Source organism: Myotis daubentonii, chromosome 2 (genome assembly GCF_963259705.1).
Source record: "Myotis daubentonii chromosome 2, mMyoDau2.1, whole genome shotgun sequence".
NCBI classification, from domain to species: Eukaryota; Metazoa; Chordata; class Mammalia; order Chiroptera; family Vespertilionidae; genus Myotis; species Myotis daubentonii.
Window position 1 is genome coordinate 55,459,149 of NC_081841.1, and position 19,208 is coordinate 55,478,356.

The 19,208-nt window shown below is 39.2% G+C and overlaps 1 protein-coding gene across 1 annotated transcript; it reads right to left on the minus strand.

Annotated features, from left to right (window-relative positions):
- Positions 1-1,009: 1,009 nt before the first annotated feature.
- On the minus strand, positions 1,010-1,948 carry LOC132226138 (olfactory receptor 6C70-like). Its single transcript, XM_059680999.1, has one exon. The coding sequence runs from the start codon at positions 1,946-1,948 to the stop codon at positions 1,010-1,012; it is 939 nt and encodes a 312-aa protein (XP_059536982.1).
- Positions 1,949-19,208: the final 17,260 nt, after the last annotated feature.

The following is a 19,208-nucleotide window of genomic DNA, read 5'->3' on the forward strand; positions in this document are numbered from 1 at the left end:
TTTGGAATAAACCCTCATTTATGATTCAATCTTATCTCGCTTAATTGGCTCACGTGGTGACAGGCAGCATGGACTCGTTGATTGTCAGGTTACGTATGTACCACATCTTCTTTATCCAATCATCTATCAAAGGATATTTTGGATATTTCCATGTCTTGGCAACTGTGAATAATACTTCAATGAACAAAGGGGTGCATATGTCTTTGAAAATAAATACAGTTTTATTTTTAAAGCAGTCATTTGAATTTTGAGAAACTGATATTTTATATCATTGAGAGCAGGAAACTTAACACAGAATTAAACACTAATGTTATATAACAAGTCATAAAATTCATCATCTATTCCTGCTTATTTAATATATTAATTGGATGTTCAAGAGATTAAACTTGCTTATATGTTCTTGAAAATTTGTGTGAGAAATCAACTATTTGTCTATTAAATATTTTTATTGTAATTTTTAAAAATCTACCCATATAATAACCTAAATAAAATCACACAAATGAGATATATGATTCATTTAAAAGGAAATTATGCTTTATTAACATGTTGACAATTGATATTTCAAAAGACCACTTTATAAAACAATTCTTTAAATTATTTTAAAGTACAAAATCTGTTGAAGCATGTTAAGCATTTTTCATAATGACAAATTTCATTTTATCTAAAAATTTTAAAGAACATGGCTTTTAAATACAACATGGCATATTTATTTACAGCTCTTAGAGAACTTGTAGTCTATAATAAAATCAAAATTCTTCATTCATTTTATTCTAACATGTTTTTAGAAAAAATAAATTTTGCAATTCTATATTCCTAATATAGTAAGGTTTCACTTTGAAGAGAAGAATGTTAAACTCAGAATGTATACAAAAGAGAGAGTTTCTAAGCTTGTATAAACTAAAGAAATCTAACTAAATTGTTAGAGATTAATTCTTAAACTAGAAGAGGCAAAATTGGTTTTGTTACATGTTCCTTTATGATTTTATGTTAATTCTTTTAATAAATAATATTACTTGTCTAAAGCAGGAAGTACCTTTCTAAATACATCTCTGAAGGCTTGTTTAACTTGCTGGTTCCTCAGAGTATAAATGAATGGGTTCAACAGAGGAGCAACTGAAGTATTGAGCACAGCTACTCCTTTGCTTAAAGAGGTTCTTTCATTTGCTGATGGCTTCATGTAGATGAATATACAACTCCCATAAGTGATGGTTATAACAATCATGTGAGAAGAGCAGGTAGAAAAGGCCTTTTTCTTTTGGTGAGCGGAAGGGAATTTTAGGATTGTCCTGATGATGTAAGAGTAAGAAAGGATTACTAATAACAGTGTGACAATAAGGGTCATCACAGCTAAGAAAAAAGTAATCAGCTCCACTAAGTGTGTGTCTGAGCAAGAAAGTTGCAGGACAGGAGAAATGTCACAAATGAAACCATCAATTATATTTGAAGCACAGAAATCCAAATGAAGAATCAAAATCAATAAAATGAAGCTGACCAGGAATCCAGTTGCCCAAGAACTGAGTACAAGCTGATAACAAACTCTGCTGCTCATGATGGACGCATAATGCAAAGGTTTGCAGATGGCAACATAGCGGTCATAGGACATAGCCGCCAAAAGGAAAAATTCTGTAGCACCCAAGAATATGTAAAAAAATAACTGGGACATACAACCATCATAGGAAATGGTCTTTTCCCTGGTTACAATGGTGATTAGGAATCTGGGGATGCAAGCACTTGTGAATGAAATTTCCAGAAAAGAGAAACTTCGGAGGAAGAAATACATTGGGGTCGTGAGGTGGGAATCCAGTAGACAGAGGGCAATGATGGTTAAGTTTCCTAACATGCTCAACATATAATTCAGAAATAGAAAGAAAAAAATTACAATCTGTAACTGAGAATTATCTGTCAGTCCCAGAAGGATAAACTCTATCTGCGCTGTATGATTCTCCATTTCTTTTCTGAGATTTCAAATTCTAGAAATAAAAAGATACAAAAATAAGAAACTAGCCTTACCGGTTTGCCTCAGTGGATAGAGCATCGGCCTGTGGCCTCTAGGGTCCCAGGTTCGATTCAGGCCAAGGGGATCTACCTTGGTTGCGGGCACATACCCAGTGGGGAGTGTGCAGGAGGCAGCTAATCAGTGTTTCTCTCTCATCGATGTTTATTTCTCTCTATCCTTCTCCCTTCCTCTCTGTAAAAACTCAAAAAATATATTTAAAAAATACTTTAAAATAAAAAAATAAGTAACTACATGAGTAGCTTTATAACCAAGGAAACTTATCTAATAAAAGAGAAACATGCAATTGACCATACCTCTGCTACACTCACAAGCCACGACCACAAGCAACGCCCACAAGCAATGCCCACCAGTCAGTCAGGAGCGAGTATGAAAATAAACCTAACCAAGATGGTGGCAGCCACAGAGCTGGAGCAAACAGGAGGCTTAGGTTTCCCCTAACGATGGAGGAAGCCAAGCTTCCCACCTGCCCTGGCCAGCTGTGGGCTCCACTAAAGGCTACAAAGTTTCAATTATAGAAGATAAATAAATCCCAGATACCTGCTTCCAGCCGCTGTGGCCTCCACTCAAGGAGGGTCTGGGATCCTGGGTTTCCCGGGGCCATGGCCAGCTGGCAAACAGCCATTAGCCCCTCACTGAGCCTGGCCAGACACCTCAGTGGGGACCCCACCCTGAAGGGGTTGTGGCCAGCCTGCAAACAGCCCTCAGCCCCTCACCCAGGCTGGCCACACCCTCATGGAGTGAGGGTCCCTACTGGGGGGCTTGGTCAGCCTGCAATCAGCCATTAGTCCCTCACCCAGGCTGGCCAGGCATCCCAAGGGGGACCCCACCGTGAAGGGGGTGTGGCCAGGTTGAAAACAGCCCTCAGCCCCTCACCCAGGCTGGCCACTTCCCTCCAGCAGGGACCCTAACCCCATGGGGGCATGGCCAGCCTGCAAACCACCACAGGCCCCTTGCCTAGGCCACCCCACACCCCAAGGGAACCCCCACCCTGATCTGGGACACCCTTCAGGGAAAACCAGCTGGCTCCCACCCATGCACCAGGCCTTTATCTATACTAATGAAAGGGTGATATGCTAATTAGACTGGGAGACCTTCCTGGAAACCTTCTGGACGTTCTTCTGGACAAAGCCATGGTGGCAGGGCTTAGGTAGAGGTGGTTAGAGGCCAAGAGGGGAGGGCAGTTGTGGGTGACCAGGCTGGTGGGGGGGGCGGGGCCTTTGGAGGTAAGCAGACCAGCAGGGGGTCAGTTAGGGGCAACCACGCCCTCAGTGGGGGTCAGTTGGAGGTGATCAGGACAGCCGGGGGGTGGCGGTTTGGAGTGAGCAGGCCAGCAGGGGGGCAGTTGGGGGCGAGCAGGCCAGTGGGGAGGAAAGGTGGGGGTGAGCAGGCCGGCAGGGGGATCTGTTGGGGGTGATCAGGATGGTGGGGGGTACATTTGGAGGCAAGCAGGGGGCAGATGGGGGTGAGCAGGCCGGCAGGCAGAATGGTTAAGGGCAATCAGGCAGGTAGGCAGGCAGGTGAATGGTTAGGAGCCAGCAGTCCCAGATTGCAAGAGGGATGTCTGACTGCCAGTTTAGGCCCGATTCCTGTAAACCAGCAGTAGGACATCCTTCGAGGGGTCCCAGATTGGAGAGGGTGCAGGCAGGGCTGAGGAATACCCCCTCCCCCATGCACAAATTTCGTGCACCGGGCCACTAGTAATATATAAAAGGATCCGTATTCACAAACAGACCCATTTATAAGGTATTGCTCTGTGATTTTGAAGATATGACCCAGAACTGTGCAATAGAAACTATCTTTAAAATCACCATTGAAATCAACTCAGATTTTAAAATTGACCAGCAAAACCCAAAATAGTCATGTGTGTTTTATCCTTACTAAAAAACTTCTAGTCATTTGTAACTAATTTCAAATGTTTCCATTTGAGAAATAAATAAAACATTGTTTTGAGATTCAAAAGTAATCCATTCATTTTTAATTATTAACTTCATCAAAATAAAATTATACCAATGCATAATAAATTAAGATCTATAATTAAATTTTAAAAAGTTTTGATTTCATATTTAAGTGACATTTTCTTAGTGCCCCATTGTAGACTCCTACAACTTCTCTATGAACTACAGATGAATATATAGAAATTACCCCAGAAAATGAAATAAGACAAAATAAATACTAGCTGGATCTAAGAAAAATTAAAACAATATAAAGCAGATATGGCCACATTTACAAAAAAATAACAATCTATTCAGGATTTCAAAATTTTGCACATATAACTTAGACCATAAAAATAAAAGCCAAAATACAGAAAATGCATTGCATTTCTTCACAATCTCCACCCATTTAGAGTATCTAGAATCTAAACCTACTTTCCAAGTGCAGCTCTGTGACAGTAAAAAATCAGTTTTCTTCTCTCATTGTCCGTGTCCTCATGTCCCCAGCAATCACTCATATAATTAATCAAAGACTATTAATCCAAGGAAGTATTGGCCAAAGGAAAGTGTGTGATGATTTGAATGGGACTATTTTATGTTTTTAATTAGAGGTCTTTAGAATCTTGGATGGCAAATAATGAAAACAGAGTGCATAATGGAGCTGAAGCAAAGTAATGTTGGGAGCTTCTTAGGAATTAGAAACATTTTAAAACTGTGCTAATTCACACAAAATCCAGCTATGTATCTGAGAAACAAAAACATTAGTGGCTAATGAGACAAACAAAAATTCACTGTTAAGGTTAAAAGTTTGGATATGCCTTTTATTGTTTAAGAATGAAATTTTAAAGTTAAGCACACACACACACAAAATAAAACATAAGAAACTGTGTAAGTGAGATTTATTCTGGTGACGCAACCAATAAACATGATGTATCACATAAACAAAATGAAGGACAAAAACATTTGATCATATCAATAGATGCAGAAACCATATTCTACAAAATACAGCACCCATTTTTTGTAAAAACTCTCAGCCAGATAGGAGTCAGGGGAATATACCTCAATGGAATAAAGGCCATATATGAAAAACCTAAAGCCAACATCATTCTCAATGGGCAAAAACTAGTTTTTCACTTAAGAAGAAGAACAAGACAGGACTGTCTGCTTTCACCACTCTTGTTCAGCATAGTACTAGAAGTCCAAGCCACAGTGATCAGACAAAAACAAAAAAATAAAAGGCATTCACATTGAAAAGGAATAAGTAAAATTGTTATTATTCACAGATGACATTAATATTGTACATAGAAAATACTAAAGACTCCATCAAAAAACTATTAATTTTGATAAATGAGTTCAGCAAAGTAGCAGGATACAAAATTAACATCCAGAAATCTATGGTATTTTTCTTCACTGATAATGAACTCCCAGAAAGAGAAATAAAAAGAACAACCCTATTAACCATTGCAGCAACAAACAAAAATAAGATGCGTAGGAATAAACTGAACCGAAGAGGTAAAAGACCTGTACTTGGAAAACTACAGGACATTGAAAAAAATAGAGGAACATGCAAACAAGTGGAAGAATATACATTTTCATGGATTGGAAGAATTAAAATCTTTAAAATGTCCATACTCCCCAAAGTAATCTATAGATTCAATGCAATTCCCATTAAAATACCACCAGCATATTTTACAGATCTAGAACAGATATTTCAAAAATTTATATGGAACTAAAAAAAAAAGATACCAAATAGCCTCAGCAATCTTGAGAAGGAACAAAGTTGGAGGGAACACAATACCAGATATCAAACTATACTACAAAGCCATTGTAATCAAAACAGCCTGATGCTGGCAAAAGAACAGGCATATAGATCAATGGAACAGAACAGAGAACCTAGAAATCAACCCACACCATGGTCTATTAATATTTGAAAAAGGAAGGAAGAATATACAATGGAGGGCAGACAGTCTCTTCAATAAATAGTGTTGGGAAAATTCAACACGTGCATGCAAAAAGAAAGGAAGAAAGAAAGAGAAAGAAAGAAAGAAAGAAAGAAAGAAAGAAAGAAAGAAAGAAAGAAAGAAAGAAAGAAAGAAAGAAAGAAAGAAAGAAAGAAAGAAAGAAAGAAAGAAAGAAAGAAAGAAAGAAAGAAAGAAAGAAAGAAAGAAAGAAAGAAAGAAAGAAAGAGAAGAAATTAGACCACCAATTTACACCATACACAAGAATAAACTCAAAGTGAATAAAATGCATAAATGTAAGTCAGGAAACCATAAAAACCCTAGAAAAAACATAGGCAATAAAATCTCAGACATCGCACATACCAGAATTTTTGTGGAAATATCTCCTAGGGCAGGAGAAACAAATGAAAAAATAAACAAATGGGACTACATCAAACTAAAAAGCTTCTGCACAGCAAAAGAAACCATTCTCAAAATGCAAAGAAAATCCACTGTATGGAAGAACATATTCATCAATGATACATATGATAAGTGGTAAGTTTCCAAAATATATATAATTTCCAAAAACATATTAATTTCCAACTCAAAAAAAGGAAGACAGCCCAATTAAAAATGGGCAAAGTACCAAATGAATATGCATTTCTCTAAAAAGAACATATAGATGGCTAGTAGACATGAAAAAATGCTCAATGTCACTAGTAATCAGAGAGAAGCAAATTAAAATAACAATGACTACCATCCATAAATCAAAAAACAAGTTCTAACCGGATGTGGGGAAAAGAGAATCCTATTACACTGCGGGGGAATGCAGACTGGTGCAGCCACTGTGGAAAACAGTATAGAATTTCCTCAAAAAATGAAAAATGGAACTGCTGTTTCACCCAGCGATCCAACTTCTGGGATTATATCCTAAGAATCCTGAAACACTGATCAGAAAGGACTATGTGGGTGGGCATTAATAATTAACTAAATTCTAGCACTCCTATGTCCATGGCAGCACAATTTACAATCGCTAATATCTAAAAACAGCCCAAGTACCCATCAGTAGATGAGTGGATAAAAAGATGTGCTGCATTAACACAATGGAATACTATCTATAATGATAAAAGTGTAATATGCTAATTAGCCCAGACAGCCAAACAACCTTCTAGACGTCATTCTAAACATCCTTCCAGACAAAGCTGACATGGCGTGGGCCAAGACAGATGCACTTATGGGCAATGAGGCAGACAGGAAAGTGGTTATAGGTGATCAGGCAGGCAGGTGAACAGTTATGGGCAATCAGGTAGGCAGGCAGAGTGGTTAGGAGCAATCAGTCAGGCAGGCAAGAGGTTAAGAGCAATCAGGCAGGCAGGCAGTTGAGCAGTTATGAGCAATCAGGCAAGCAGGCAGACTGGTTAGGGATGATCAGGCAGTCAGGCAAGCAGTTAGGGGTGATCAGGCAGACAAATGGTTAGGGGCATCAGGCAAGCAAAGCAGTTAGGAGCGATAAGGAAGGCAGACAGAGTGATTAGGGGCAATCAGGCAGACAGGCAGGTGAGTCGTTAGAAGCCAGCAGTCCCGGATTGCTAGAGGGATATCTGACTGCCAGTTTAGGCCTGATCCCATTGCAGAATTGGGCCTAAACCGGCAGTCAGATATCCCCCAAGGGGTCCTGGATTCTAAGAGGGTGCAGGCCGGGCTGAGGAACCCCACCCCAGTGTGCACAAATTTCGTGCACTGAGCCTCTAGTCTATATATAAAAGCCTAATATGCAAAGTGTCCCCTCGGGAGTTCAACCGACCAGGGAGTTCAATCGCTTGCTATGACATGCACTGACCACCAGGGGGCAGCGCGGAACGAAGGAAGACCCCAGCCAGCAGCCAGCAGCCTGGGAAGGGAGGCCCGAGCTGGAAGCCGGCAGCCAGCAGCTGTTAGGGACGGTACCCATGCATGAATTTCATGCACTGGGTCTCTAGTAAAGCTATAAAAAAAGGATATCTTACCCTTTGAGATAGCATACAGGGACCTAGAAAGTATTATGCTAATTGAAGTAATCCAGTCAGAGAATGACAAGTATCAATGAACAAAATAGATCCAGAGATATAGAAGCATGAAACAGACTGAGGAATCCAGAGGAAAGGGGGTTGGAGACATGAAGAGATTAACCAAAGAACTTATATGCATAAATGCATAACCCACGGACAGAATCAATAGTCTAGTTGAGGACTCAGGTGGGGCGGGAGCAGAATGGAAAATGGGAGACACCGTAATACATCAATAAAAACAAATATATAAAAATAGAAACAGTACTAAATGAATAAGTTAAGAGTTTTAGAATCAAAGAGAGATATTTTTGCAAATTTTACTTTATCACTTATTACTAGTTATATGGTTATGAGAAAAATAATTTCCTTGTTTTAAAATTTCACCTACATAAAGTAGATAAAATAGCTTTGTGCTAAGTTATAAGGATTAAATGAGAATACATTAATGTTTACTAACTGCTTAATAATCAGTGAAGAGATCAGTACACATAAAAACCATAAATGTGTAATAATATTGTAGAGGATGTCATTTCATACTTTAACAACCTTAAAGTAATACCTATGTTTCTGAGAATAGAAGTACTATGTAGGTGGGCATTAATAATTAACTAAATTTTAGCAGATTTTTTTTTTACTGGAATCAGACCAACACAAAGGTGCTGATGAGCCCTATTGTTCAATAAAATTCTAAAATCTCTAACCAATTAAACAAGATTAGAAAGAGAAATTATAAATTATAAAATTCAGGTAAACACTTGATTGGTAAATAAAGTAGACTTACTTTCTATTGATCTGATTGGGACCTTAAAATATCCAATTAACAAATTGAAACTATTATAACAATAATATAGTTAGTTCAGTAATGTGAACAGACCAAATAAATTTCTAAGGAGGAATAAAATGTTTAGATTATAATTGAAAATTTACCTTTCTCAAAAAGCAATTCAACATCCATCTTAGACTTAAGCTATATGTCATGACATACTTCAGAGTAACAAAATAGAAAACAGTCTAAATAGTGAAAAATAAGCAATTCTTCAAATAATTTTATTCATTCAGATAATTATATTTTTAAATAAGGACATTGATGAATATGTATTCTTATTAAATATTCTAGAAATACTTTAGATGTAAAATTACAAAAATATTTATACAGATTGACCCTATTTTATAATGTCTAATATGATACATGCAGATATGATTTCGGCAAACACATAAAAATAGGAATAATACTGTCAGTGGAATATTAAATCATGGTGCATTTATATTTTTCATAAAAATTCATTCATTCTTAAATAACATCTTACCAAAAGACATTATCCAATAAAACATGTTTTTTCAACTTCTCTAATTTATAAAAACTGTTAATGAATTCAGAACACTGATTGCCAAATATTTATAGCCATACTTTCGAATAAAATAAATCCAGTGACACATTTAATTTTCTTCTGGAACTGAGGAAAATCTTTGTTGCCAATTTGCAAAATAGATAAACTATTTCCAAATAAACTTAGGACATAAGCACTGATAGAGGTCAACAATAAACATCATATAGCATAAAATGTTTTCATTTAAATAAAAAATATTTAACTTACATTCCTTCTTACTAATTAAATTCTGCCAATCAACACCTTATCTTGTTTTGAAGTTTTCCTTTCTTTTATTATTAATAACATAATATTTTTCCTTCTACATGATTATCCCATCACTTCAAACATGAATTCACAAACCCACATTATTTAGACCAGGGGTGGGCAAACTTTTTGACTCGAGGGCCACAATGGGTTCTTAAACTGGACCGGAGGGCCGGAACAAAAGCATGGATGGAGTGTTTGTGTGAACTAATATAAATTCAAAGTAAACATCATTACATAAAAGGGTACGGTCTTTTTTTTTTTTTTTAGTTTTATTCATTTCAAACGGGCCGGATCCTGCCCACGGGCTGTAGTTTGCCCACAGCTGATTTAGACTAACAATTTTATATTTCTTCTCTTATTTTAATTTTCCAGTGTATTACCTCTGGACTGTTGATGGAAATGGTAGATCTAAAGAATCATACAATCAAAATCTCTCTTCCTGGATCTCATCTCCTTTTGGCCCTGCTCATTTTTAATATGTCCTTGCTCTAACTTCCACTCTTTCTGGTAAACACATCGAGCATTCCTGAAGATGCAATGTTGGTACCAAAGCAATTTCAAACCACAAAGCAGATATTTGTTCTTCAACCAGTGCAGATTTGGGAATCAGTAACTATCAGTGATAAGTTGTCATTGCTCAAAGATTTGATAAAATTTGCACTTCTAGGTCTGGCCAGGTATCTCTCTCTCTCTCTCTCTCTCTCTCTCTCTCTCTCTCTCTCAAATCAATCAACAAACTACAGCAGGAAGGCCGGGGAGGGTGGGAGGGCAGGAGGGGGGTGGGTAAGAGATCAACCAAAGGACTTGTATGCATGCATATAGTATGCATGCATATAAGCATAACCAGTGGACATAAGACACTGGAGGGTAGGGGAGGCCAGGGGATTGTCAAGGGCGGGGGGGAAAAAATGAGACATATGTAATACTCTTTGTAATACTTTAAGCAATAAAAAATATATATACATATATATATGTATGTATATATATTTTTTAATTAGTACTTCCAAAAACTGTGTAATACCCTTTGTAATACTTTAAGCAATAAAACAATAAAAAAATAAATAAAATAAAATAAATTTTAAAAAATGTATCTTTTCTATTTTTAAAAATGTAGCAAAATATGTGAAAACAAGTCTTCCGGGAAAAAAATATCCTCTAACCTCATCATTTTTTATCGACTTCTGGGGTCGTTCAGGCATTTTTGATAGAGAGCAGTAAAACAATCACCACTCTCTCCACCATCCTACAGTACATTGTCTGGTTTAAACACTAATGTATTAGAAATGCAGGTGCAAGTGCACAAATCAAAAACACATGATCTTGCACTATGATTTATAAAATAGCAAATAAAAATAATTAATGTTTTATTCAAAAAAGAATAATAAAATATCATCTTCAAATCACTGATATTTATTTGTATGAACTTACATGGTATTTGTAATTATTCTTAAATTTTTGAAAGAAAATGACAGCACTATTTTACTTACCATTAGCAGTATATGTTGATTATCGTTTTCTTTTTCTCTAGATTACATGAGCAAGGATCAACTATAGTGAAAGGCAAACATACATATTGGAAAATAATATTTAACTTTGTAGTTAGGAAAATTAATGTAAAATAATTTCTCAAGTTAATTCAAATCACAGACCTAAAGTGTAACTATTTTAATAATGCTATCATTCTTCATTATTACATATATCTGAACATATGGTAATACCTATGCCTTGAATAATAAAAATTTCTGATAAACTCCCCTTTTTTGATACCCAAATAATTTATAAGATGTGTGTCCAACTAATCCCACTTTGCAAACATTCATAAAAATTGTCATAGCTGAGATGGTTAGCTTGAAACCTGGGAAATATTTGCTGGTTTCAAATTATTTAAAAAGAGTGAATGCTGCTCTATACTAGTAAGAAATCTAAGGGGATAGTGTCTCTAAGGAGAAAGAGGAAAGGTGAAAAAATATTCAGTAGAGCCTATGCCAGTTGGCCTTTGTTTTATCATTAATTGTTAAAAGCTTATTGTTTTAGGAATGATGACATAAAATACCATTAGGGTTGTGACATTTAAATTATTCATTTTAAGATAATCATGTAGACACTGCAAACTAGCAAAATATTTTGAAACATAGGAAATACCAAGATACCAAGATAATTAATTCCTTTATGGGGGGGGGTCCGTCAATATGTAAATCTCTAAGAGAACAGCATGTTGGCCCTAAAACAAATATTACTTATACCTATTTTTTTTAAAGCAACTGTATTCAATATTAAGAAAAAATAGAACTCTGAACACTACTATGATTTAAGAAAGAATATTTTCTTCAGCAGTTTGAGAATGTGCACCTAAGCTCAACAACCATCTTGAAATATCACTAATTATATAACACCTACCGTGTATTGAATATTTACTATGCATGAAGTATTATGCTAATTGCTGTACATACATTATTCAATTTATCATCATAATAGGCAAAACACACAATTATGAAATCTTTTTCTTTTGAAAAAACTGAGAATTGGGAAAATTATTTCACTTGCTCACACTCATGATAAAATTTATAAATTATGGAGATAAGATTGCAATCAGATCTTTAACAAGTGTAGTTTGTTAATCATTATATTGTACATTCAATAAAGTAAATAGGTAGTTAGATGACAGGTTAATGATTGATATATCATTAACAGATAGATAACAGACAGATAGATAAATAGGATAAGATAAGGATGATAGATAGATACAAATAGATTCTCAGCAATTTTCAACTTTTTTCATCTCATGGCACACATGAACTAATTACTAAAATTCTGTGGCACACCATGAGGTATATTTTTGCTGGTCAGACAAAAAAACTTCACATAGTGTGTGCATCATTCATAGTACTAATGGAATAATTCTGATTTGATTTTGTGTACATTTTAACATTGGGCAAATTAATAAATACATTAATGATGAGAACTAGGAATCTCACTGTAGAAAAAGAGGGGGGGGATATGAATGGGAGAAGAATTCCATGTTAGATTAGAATTAGAGGCAGCAATGTATACTATTGAGTTTTTTTTTATTTTAAGAGCTACCATTTATTATGCCAACACTTTGTTTTTAAATTAATTTTTTCCTGACTTTTATTTAATGTATTGGAGTGACATCCATAATAATAAAAGCATAGTATGCTAATTAGACCAGACACCAGAATGACCTTCCAGACATCCTTCCAGACGAAGCTGCAGTGGCTGGGGCTCAGGCAGAGACAGTTAGGGGCAATCAGGTAGGCAGGCGAGCAGTTAAGGGTGATCTTACAGGCAGGCAGAGTGGTTAAGGGCAATCAGGCAGTCAGGAGAGCAGGTAGGGGCGATCAGGCAGGCAGGCAGGCGAGCAGTTAGGAGCCAACAGTCCTGGATTGTGAGATGGTGCAGGCCAGGCTGAGGGAACTCCCCTCCATGCAAAGACTTCGTGCACTGGGGCTCTAGTTGGTTAATAAAGTTATATAAGTTTCATGTGTACAGTCTTATAAATGCACCATCTGCGTCTGTGGGCCGTCTATGCTTTCCTCCCATCTCATCTCCCGGTTTATTCCCTGTTCCCACTTTTAGATGTTTTAATGCATGGATCTCTCAGGCATGGCTCTGTATTGAGCAGGGATTTCTTTGTTGAATTATAGTTGGTTAACTTGTTGAAATTTCAGGGGGAGACGCCACGGGGTTCTCTCATGTTGCCATTCCTCAGATGTCACTCTGTTTGTTTTCTTGTTTGTGCATTCATTGCTTTCAGTTATATAACCCACATATAAGTAAAATCATATGGTTCTTGGCCTTTTCTGTCTGACTTATTTGGCTTAGCATAATATTCTCAATATCCATCCATCTTGTTACAAATGGCAACATGGATATCACATCTTCTATATTCAATCATCTATCAAGGGACACTTGGTTGCTTCCACGTGTTGGCCACCGTGAATATATGCTTGCTTGTTTTTTATAAAGAACACTAGTGGCCCAGTGCACAAAATTCATTCACGGAGGTGGGGGGTCCCTCAGCCCAGCCTGCACCCTCTGCAATCGGGGACCCATTGGGGGATGTCCTAAACCGGCAGTCAGACATCCCTTTCTCAATCTGGGACCACTGGCTCCTAAACACTCACCTGCCTGCCTGCCTGATCACCCCTAACTGCCTCTGCCTGCCTGCCTGATTGCCCCTAACTTCCCTCCCCTGCTGGCCTGATCTCACCCCCAACTGTAGGCCTGATCTCGCCCCCAACTGCCCTCCCCTTCTGGCCTAATCTCGCCCCCAACTGCCCTCCCCTGCCACCCTGATTGCCCCTAACTGCTCCTGCCTTGGCCCCCACCACCATGGCTTTGTCCAGAAGGAAGTCACACATCCGGAACATGGCCTGTCAACCCAGTCTAATTAGCATATTAACCCTTTATTAGCACAGATAAATTATATAGGATAGGATTGCTTAAATGTGTGTGGTTGGGGGAAGCCTTTTTCAGCAGGAGGAGATACTCTTGGCAGACAAAAACACCTAATCCCTATATCTCGACTGATAGCCAACCTTTTGCACTATACTGCCAAACTGGTCATTAAAAAATTGAACTTCTTTCTTACATCTTACAAAAAACAGCTGTTGCCCTTAAAACCCCTCCACAGCCCCCACCTTAGGTTCTGCCTTCACAGTTCACCCAGATAAGGTTCTGATTGGTGGGTTTCTATGCCAGTCAGCATCAAAAGCTCATCCTCCTAGGCAGCCATTGGTTCCTCGCAGTTCACCCAGATAAGGTTCTGATTGGTGGGTTTCTATGCCAGTCAGCATCAAAAGCTCATCCTCCTAGGCAGCCACTGGCTCCTCGCAGTTCCCCCAGATTTGGTTCTGATTGTCCATTTCTATGCCAGTCAGCATCTCCGGGCCTATCTCCAAGCCTGATCAGAGAGGCAGGGCTGATTAGCAGCCCCCACGGCTGCTGGCAAAGCCCGAGGCCCAGAGAGAAAGAGAGGCAAGGGCTAATCAACAGCTGCCAGGGAGGCTGTGGATCAGACCCTGCTTCTCTCTCCAGGCCTCTCTCCAGCCTGATCTGCAGCCCCTCAGCAGTCAGTGCTGGGTTGCTGCGGCGCCAGCAGCGTGGAATCCATGGCAGCCCAGCACGGACTGCAGGACTGACTTCTGGTGTTCGGTAGAGCCTTTGGTCATTTGGATGTTATGGACCCTGGCTCTTTAGTATATATAGATAGGTTAACTATCTAGAGATTAGATTTCAGCTTTTGTCCTTGAACACAGTACACTTAGTTTATTATAGTAGCTAGCCAGACAATTCCAACTTCTAGAGACACTATTTGTTTCTATATTTATGGGTGTTATTTTCTCGATTTTTTCATGTATGATTTTTTTGCTGGACACTGTGTTTGAAGTTATTATTACAGAAAAAAGTGGGGACTATATATATGATTTTATCTACTCCAGAGAGGATTTTTTCTCTTTTCTTTTTCCACTGGGCCAGAGAACATTGACAGCCTTTTATTTGCCTGAAACCCTTTCTTCACTTTATTTTCTTAATATCTTTCTACCCTGGTGATTGTCCCTCCTACCTCACTATGTGCTCCTCATTTTTCTGACTTCTGTATGTTGAATTGGCCCAAGGTTCAGTCTCTGGGTCTGTTTCCTTTCTACACTTATTCCCAAGGTGCTCTTAGTTGGTCTCAAGTTTGAAAACTCCATCTATATATTGGAACTTAACCACCTCTCACCATTTCCATTACCACTTTTCTGGTTAAAACCACATTTATGTATTATTTATTTATTTGTTTAAAATTTCACTAACTATTTTAGTAGACAAAGGTGTTGAGATTGAACTCAAAATGTTAGAAACTAGTGTTGACCATTAATCCACGATATACTGTGTGTTTTTTAATTTTCAACTTGAGTTAATATATTGATAAACGTTAGGATTTTGTGTAACAGTGCAAATTATCACCACAGGCTTTTCTGCTCAAATTTTATCTTTCTCAACCTACAGTATGCGGTAGATTTGAAGAGAGGGTGGTGGAAAGAAAATACAAGATGCCAATAGGCAATGAGTAATATTTGTAGGGGAAATAAGTTTCAAGGGAGAAAAGGGAAACAAAATGAAACTATCAGAGAAGCATGATATGTGTGTGTGTCAAAGGGAGAGGGGCTTTAGGTAAGAGTAAACTTAAGAAAGAGATTCTATGAAGTGGATTATGCATTAATATTTCCAATGTTTTACTCAAGACATTTAATTAAATTTAATTTTAGCTCTTTCTTCTGGCTTTGAAGCTTTCTGTATTAGACTTTAGTATCAGTATGAAACTAGACCACATCCAATTTCACTATAGTCCAGTTACATCTAAATGAAATATAAGTAGGTATTTTCTTTTTTCGTAATTTAGAATGATGCTTTCATTTATGTTAATATTCTACCTGTTGTGAACTTTTAAAATGCTATCATTTTATCTGACGTAAGTTGGACAGCAAGACCTTCTCTAATGATAAGGAATGGTGGATTGAAAGGTACATAGGATTTTTTCTTTCGTTTTTTACTGTAAATAATTTTTATTTTTTATTTACATTTAGCATACAATATTATATTAGTTTCAGGTCTTCAACCCAGTGATTAGACATTACATAATTTATTAAGTGATCACCTGATAAAGCTAGTAACCAACAGTTATTACAATATTATTGATTGTATTCTCCATGCTATACGTTACATCTTTCTGACTATCCTATAACTACCAATTGGTACTCCTGTCTACCAATTGGTACATAGGAGTTTTGATCTTCCTTCTTGATAGAATAATGATTCAGAATTTCTAATAAATTTCTCACCTCTATTATTAATGTTTTTAGAAATTCCAAGTCTAGACCCATGTAATTTCTACTTGTTAGCTCTATACTCTATTTGCTCCCCTTTTCACTCAACAACAAAACCCCCCACATTACAATTATCCTATCTAATAAAAGAGAAAGATGGTAATTGGTGTACGACCGCTACCCTTCTCATTGGCTAATCAGCGAGATATGCAAATTTACTGTCAGCCAAGATGGCGGCCGGCAGCCAGGCAGCTTCAAACTAATATGAGGCTTGCTTGCTTCAGTGACGGAGGACTCCAACATTCCCCGCCTGACTTGCTGGCCTCTCAGCTGCAACTCTAACCAACTATGTTGCAAATATAGAAGCTAAAAACACCTCAGAAACCTGCTTTACTCAGCCGGGCTTCAGCCAGCCGGACCGCAACATTGTATCAAATACAGACCATAAAAAAAGGCCAGAAACCTGTTTTCAGCAGCCGAGGCCTCAGAGCTAAAGCTGGCCCAGAATAAAAAAAAATAAAAAAGAAAAAAAGGAGCGGTTGGGAGCTTCAGTCACCCATCAGCCTGAAAACGGCCCTCAGCCCCTCAGCCAGACTGGCCAGGCACCCCACTGGGGACCCCCACCCTGATCCAGGACACCCTTCAGGGCAAACCAGCCGGCCCCCACCCATGCACCAGGCCTCTATTCTATATAGTAAAAGGGTAATATGCCTCCCGGCACCGGAATCAGCGTGACAGGGTGCAGCGCCCTAACCCCCTGATCGGCCCTGCTCTGTGTGTGACAGGGTGCAGCTCCCCAACCCCCTGATCAGCCCTGCTCTGTGGGTGATAGAGGGCGGCACCCCAACCCCCCCATCCCCCCATGGGCCCTTCTCTGTGTGTGACGGGGTAAAGCCATAACCTGCCCATCGGCCCTGCACTGAGTGTGACAGTGGCGGCACCCCAACTCCCTGATCAGCCCTGCTCTGTGGGTGATAGAGGGTGGCGCCCCAACCCCCTCATCCGCCCTGCTCTGTGTGTGACGGGGGGCAGTGCCCCAACCCCCCCTGATGGGCCCTGCTCTGTGAGTGACAGTGGGGAGCTCCTCAACCCCCTGATGGGCCCTGCTCTGTGTGTGACAGGGTACAGAGCCCCAACCCCCTGATGGGCCCTGACAGGGGGCAGCGCCCCAACCCCCTGATCGGCCCTGCTCTGTGAATGACAGGGGGTGGCACCGCAACTTCCATATCGACCCTGCCTTGAGCGTGACAGGGGGTGGTGCCCCAACCCCCCAATCGGCCCTACCCTGAGCGTGACTAAGGGTGGCATCGCAACCTCCAGATCCGCCCTGCTCTGTGCATGACAGGGGGTGGCGCCCCAACTCCCCAATCGGCCCTGCTCTGAGCCGGACCAGGGGCTGCATCTAGGGATTGGGCCTGCCCTCTGCCACCCGGGAGCAGGCCTAAGCCAGCAGGTCGTTATCTCCCGAGGGGTCCCAGACTGCGAGAGGGCACAGGCCGGGCTGAGGGACCCCCTCTCCCCCCCAGTGCACAAATTTTTGTGCACAGGGCCTCTAGTTTAATTATATATTGCTTGAATCATCACCGTGCACTACCTTTTATTGTCTCACCATGCTTCCTTTATACCAATCTTTCTCCAAGATGTGATCAATTTCCACTTACAAAGAATATCTTTTTATTCTTTTTTTGTTTGTAATACTCACCAGAGGATATGTTTCCATTGATTTTAGAGAGCAGTAAAGGAGGGAGAGAAAGGAAGAGAGGAATATCAATGTGGAAAGACACATGGATTGGTTGCCTCCCACACACGCCCCAACAGGTGCTGGGGATTGAGCCTGAAACCATGGTACATTCCCTTGACCAGAATTGAACCCAGGACCCTTCAGTTTATGGGCCAACATGTATCTCTGAACCAAGCCAGCTAGGGCCATGTTTTTGTTCTTGACCCTAATAAGATGATCAAATATTGGATATCAAGTATCCTTTCTCTTTTCCCTTAGTTCCCATCCATTAATGATAAAAATAAGATGATATAAATGTGGAGTGAAACTTAGATGAGGATACACAGGGAAATTATCTTCTTTCTGTATTTTAGAAACTCTTTAAAATCTGTGTTCTGATTACGGCTCCCTTTCTTTCTTTTAAAATAAATCATTTTAAGATAAATTCTAAAAGAAAATTCAAAGATGAAAAAGATAAAGAAATATAATGGTTTCCAAACTGGTGTTGCTCAGTGGTTGTGAGGAGATAGAATAAGGGGGCTAGGTAGAGAGGGACAGAACTACAGGGGCTGGGAGGTGGAGCAAAGCATTCCAGACGCAGGCAAAATATAGCTTACTGACCACGCCCATTTCTGAGAAAAACCACAGAGACAGACAAAATGACCTAGAACTAGACCCAGCTGGGCAGGGAAAGAAGGGCACACACGGGAGATATGAGCTTTAGAGAACCCTCCTACACGGCTGGTGGGAATGCAGGCTGGTGAAGCTTCTGTGAAAAACATTACGGAGTTTCCTCAAAAATTAAAAATGGAACTGCCATTTGACCCAGTGATCCCACTTCTAGAAATATATTCTAAGAAACACCTGTCAGAAAGGATATATGCACCCTTATGTTCATAGCAGCACAACTTACAATAGCTAAGATTTGGAAACAGCCTAAGTGCCCATCAGCAGATGAATGGATTAAAACGCTGTGGCACAGCCCTGACTGGTTTGGTTCAGTGGATAGCGCGTTGGCCTGCGGACTGAAGGATTCCAGGTTTGATTCTGATCAAGGGCATGTACCTTGGTTGCAGGCACATCCC